The sequence below is a fragment of the Borostomias antarcticus genome (assembly GCF_949987555.1).
Source record: "Borostomias antarcticus genome assembly, contig: scaffold_280, whole genome shotgun sequence".
NCBI classification, from domain to species: domain Eukaryota; kingdom Metazoa; phylum Chordata; class Actinopteri; order Stomiiformes; family Stomiidae; genus Borostomias; species Borostomias antarcticus.
This window is the reverse complement of record NW_028176795.1, coordinates 49,577-54,925: the sequence shown is the minus strand read 5'-3', so window position 1 is coordinate 54,925 and position 5,349 is coordinate 49,577. Positions and strand designations below refer to the sequence as shown.

Sequence of the window (5,349 nt, the reverse complement as noted above, 5' to 3'; positions counted from 1 at the left end):
AGATGACGCCAGCGTCATACAAGTCATCAAGAGTCCGTCCAAAAATCTTATCGTTTTAATGTTCTGGCTGAATGCCTTCTCCAACCAGCCGATCAACAGGCTTGTTTTCGAAAAATCTTGGAACCATATACAACGTTTGACCGGTAAAACCAAGGCCATTAATAATCATTGTTACACCTGCCTGTCCGATAGCGACATCCCGTGCATCGGAGTCATTGGTTATGCGAGCATAAATATATTCAGCCATCTTTAGCTCCCGGCATGTTGCGGCAGCCAAGGTGATCCAGCTCTTAATCTGGTACTGCAGGGATGTATCATGATTTTCCTGAATGTCTTTTACCGTTTGGGCAATGAAATTCAGGAAACTATCAACTGTGGTGGTGAAAAGCAAGCATGAGCCTTATGGAGTTCTTTCAGCAATATGGCCAAGAACATCAATGCCGGTACCAGTTTTTCAAATAGCGGTGGCCGAATGGGTTTGAATGTCTTCAGTGTTGTTGCCGAGAGTATTGTGCCCTAAAACCCCGTGAGCTCTACCAGTGCAACCACTGCCGCCGCCAGACATCATTGACCAGCCGCACCATTCTGGAAGCTAGCAAACTACCATTTACCTCTTGGTTTCTAGGCATGTTTTTAATAACTCAGACCAAGAATTACATATCGGCCATGGAGCTCTCGAGACAGCTGGCATCTCTTATAATGCTGCTTGGCGCTTGAAGCACAAGCTTATGCAAGTAATGGAAAAACGAAATGACAGCTGTCCATGCAGGGACATGTGCAGATTGGTGATTACTACTGGGGATGGTGAAAAACATGGAGGCAAACGGGGAAAAGGTTCTGAAAACAACCACCCATTTGTTGCCACCGTGTAAACCAACTAGTAAAACCACTCACTGTATGTGCGTTTCAGCATGGTCACCAGTTTCCGGGAAAAGGAACTGGAACTCTGGGCGCAAAAGCATCTCGGTGATCATACCTGAGGTGTTGTCAGTGATGGACTCAGTGCATTCACAGGAATAGCCGACGCGGGACACGCACATACAGCAGTGATGACGACAGGTGTGGGTCACGAATCGATGGCTAATGAACGTGAGTTCGACGCTTCAATTTTGACTACATCCTTTGGATTTTAAGGGCTTTAGGCATAGTAGTGTTTTTTTGAAAAGTACTCAAATAACTCTTGTTTTGTAACATGGATATGTACAAGAAGGCTGAATCCTGTTTAGCGCAAGGGATTATCTCGGCGAACTCACGTTAATGAGCTGTTCACGTGTGTCAACACCATGATCTGGAACTTCAAAAATTCTCTGAAAGGCGGTCACCACAACATTAACCCGAAGCATCTGTCAGATACCTTGCTGAATATTGTTGGGAGCAGCGATAATCAGGTAGGTATCTATACTGCTCAAGCAGTAGAGTCTTGAATTTCAGCTCCTACAAACAGATACAGAAACATCGTATCTATTTTTATAGAAGAGAAATAGGATTTATGACAAACTTTTGTTAAGCAACCAACATCATCATGCTATTTCCACCAAATTCCCTTTTGACTCCAACCAAGACTTTCGGTCACCACTACGCTTCTTGGCCAGAAGCATATCCATGCGTTGAGTGGTTTCCTCCTCATCATCCAGAGTCAATTGAACCAAACGCCGAGTATCAGCAGACATGGTAGTTTCACGCAGCTGCAGAGGATTCATTTCACCCAGCCCCTTGAAGCGCTGAACATTAACCTTTCCTTTCTTTTTCTCAGCACGAATACGTTCAAGAACACCTTCTTTTTCAGCCTCATCTAGGGCATAAAACACGTCTTTAGCCACATCAATCCGATACAGTGGAGGCATTGCCACATAAACATGACCTTGCTTAACCAGTGGACGAAAGTGTTGAACAAACAAAGCGCAAAGTAAGGTAGCAATGTGCAAGCCATCGGAATCCGCATCAGCCAGAATACAGACCTTACCATAACGCAGCCCACTAAGATCATCTGAAGCCGGATCAACACCCAGTGCTACTGAAATATCATGTATTTCCTGAGAAGCCAATACTTCAGATGAGTCGACTTCCCAGCTGTTCAGAATCTTCCCTCGCAGGGGCATGATAGCTTGGTATTCACGATCCCGGGCCTGTTTGGCAGAGCCACCTGCCGAATCACCCTCTACCAAGAAAAGCTCTGTCATGTTCAGGTCCAAGCTAGAGCAATCCGCCAGCTTGCCAGGCAGTGCTGGCCCTTGGGTGACTTTTTTACGGGCAACCTTTTTGGATTTACGCATCCGCTTCTGAGCGTTGTTAATACAAAGCTCTGCCAGCAACTCGCCATCTGCCGTATGCTGGTTCAACCAGAGACTGAAAGCGTCTTTTGCCACACCTGAAACAAAACCGGCACACTCTCTGGAAGAAAGACGCTCCTTGGTCTGTCCAGTGAACTGTGGATCAGCCAGCTTCGTGGACAAAACATAAGCACAGTTTTCCCAGAGGTCATCAGGCCCCAGCTTAACGCCACGAGGCAGGAGGTTACGGAATTCACAAAATTCTCTGATCGCTTCCAGCAAACCTGTCCGAAGGCCATTTACATGGGTACCACCAAGAGGCGTAGGGATCAGGTTTACATAGCTTTCAGTAAGCAGCTCACCACCTTCAGGCAACCATTGGACGGCCCAGTCCACCGCTTTACTTTCACCTTTCAAAGAGCCAGTAAAAGGTTCCGCAGGAAGCGTACTGAAACCTCTGGATGCACTCTTGAGGTAATCATTTAAGCCACCTTCATAGTACCACTCGGTAACGTCGTCGGAAATCTTGTCATTAAATTCAACCCGCAAACCAGGGCAAAGGACCGCCTTGGCACGGAGAATATGCATCAGTCGTGGTACTGAAAAACGTGGGGAGTCGAAGTAACTGCCGTCTGGCCAGAAATGCACCTTTGTTCCGGTATTACGACGCCCACAGGTCCCAATCTCATGAATGTCTTCATCCTTATAGCCATCTTTAAAGCTAATGGATGAAACCACTCCACCACGGCGCACAGTCACTTCCAACCGGCTTGAAAGCGCATTAACTACAGAAACGCCAACCCCGTGCAACCCTCCAGAGAACTGGTAATTCTTGTTAGAGAATTTACCCCCAGCATGCAACTTGGTCAGAATCAGCTCTATACCAGAAATTCCATATCTAGGGTGGATATCTGTCGGCATACCACGCCCATCATCCACCACTTCCAGAGACTGGTCTTTGTGCATGGTAACTTTAATATAGGACGCAAAGCCTGCTAGCGCCTCATCCACACTGTTGTCGATAATTTCCTGCGCAAGATGGTTTGGTCGGGTAGTATCGGTATACATTCCTGGGCGTTTGCGCACTGGGTCAAGGCCACTGAGTACTTCAATCGCCTCGGCATTGTAGTTGTTCTTTACCATGAGTCCTTGCTGACTGATCGCTTAATTGAGGAAGTGTAACGAATGCACATGGACTTGTTCAAACGGATGTCAGAAAATCAAATACTTCAGGCAGAATATCCTCAAAATGATCAAAGGCATGACTACCTCCTTCATATACGATAGATCTGCATTCTTTGTACTTTTCCACAGCCAATCTGTAATCCAGCATTTCATCACCAGTTTGAACCAGCAGCAAAGTATTCCTAGGTGCAGGTGGTGGGTCTCTTCCAGAAGTAACAGTTGCTCAACGTACTCTTCCGACATGACCCAATCAGCACCGGTATGGTAGTTTTTCTGAGGACCAAGAAACTCCTCAAATCACTCATGGGAAACGACTGTAGGGTTGATCAACACGAGCCGAGCCTTTTGCTGGAGTCTATTATTCAACAGCCCATCCAATAACCAAGTACCAAGAAAGCCTCCTAGTGAGCTCCCAATAATGTATATATACCGCTGGTTGATAGCCTTTTTAAGGGGTCTCTGCAAACACTGAACGATATCAGATGAGCATACTGGTAAGTCAGGCATCCAGAGCTCAACATCCAACCGCCGATTTTGCACATACTCTGTCGCCTGTATTGCCTCCCCGGACTGGGAGGACCTGTTCTAACCATGGAGGTAAAACAGCAGAGATTTCATAGTCTGGTTCCCATCAATCTATTCACAAGTGCAACTGGAGACTGGTCAATAACCAGCTGTCATACCACTATTGAGTAATAAAGCCTTCATTCACGGCATTTCCCAGCCAAGCCAACGAGTTATCATAATAGCCAGCCGTATTCAGAATGGCACATGGTTTAGCGTGGTAGCTACCTTGCCGATGAGCGATTCCCTGAAATAGTTCAGCCATACTGCCAGCCCAGCCAAACACGGTAATGAAGCCATCAGCAAGTTCACTCATTTCCTGTTTACGCTCATGCATGTCATTAACATGGATCAGCTCACTCAAACCTTCATGAGCCTATTCTTTTTCAACAAGCGCATGGGGAATAACGCCAACCACCTTGCCGCACAGGCAATAGCACAATCAGCAATAGCCCCCATCAAGCCAACATTGCCCACGACATAGACAATAGTCACACCCACTTTCTACCAGTATTTCAGTCACCTGACGATAGGCCTCCTGCCGGCCGTTTCTAGCACCACCGAATACTGCAATGGACTTCATAGCTCCCCCCAGCCACTGTAATTTCAGTATCTACCTTTTCATCATCAGATAATACCAGTCACAATACTACTCATTATGAAAGATTGTCATTTCACATCATTGCATACAGGTACAACAAAGCGGCTACAAAAAGACGCTTTGCTTTCATACAATGATAACTGACCATCCATGGATGGAAATTATCCCTTACCTAGGAGGTACACAAACCATTTGTGTGCAGCTCTTTTTATACGACAATGCAACCGATAAACAGCAGGGTTTTCGATATATCAGGTAACGAAAAAGAGAAGTTGTATGGTGATATAACGCCGTAAAACCAATAATTACATAACACCGTCTCTTGTAGCCGCATCCCGCGTCAATACCCTAGATTATTCATTCTTTTCACCAGCTCTTGATCATTTTAACACGATTATTCAGCACCCCGAATCCACTCTCCAACAAAAGCATGGCACCATAGATAGCTATATCCAGACTGAAGACAACGCAGTGTTGCGCCTTCTCCTCCAAGGGTATCTGGATAAACAGGCCGATGATGAGCCGCAGCAATTGTTGATAACGAGGAGCGACGGTGAGCAGAGGAATCACGTTAGAAAAATACTTCCCAACAACTGACCAATTTGTTTGGTTCTGTCGTAGTCAGGCGTCACAGTTACAGCCAGCGTAAACAATCCAGCATGTTGCTGCTAGATGCTAAGTTAAACCTCAATACTGACCAGTACTCTGATAACATTAGGAAAAAAATTG

The 5,349-nt window shown here is 45.9% G+C and overlaps 1 protein-coding gene across 1 annotated transcript; it reads right to left on the bottom strand.

Moving 5' to 3' along the window:
• Nucleotides 1–1,405: 1,405 nt before the first annotated feature.
• On the bottom strand, nt 1,406–3,413 carry LOC311328138 (DNA topoisomerase 4 subunit B-like; the record flags this gene model as incomplete). Its single annotated transcript, XM_084462159.1, has 3 exons — nt 1,406–1,434; nt 1,574–1,792; nt 1,964–3,413. 3 exons carry the CDS (start codon nt 3,411–3,413, stop codon nt 1,406–1,408), a joined length of 1,698 nt encoding a protein of 565 aa, XP_084318285.1.
• Between the last annotated feature and the right edge of the window lie 1,936 nt (nt 3,414–5,349).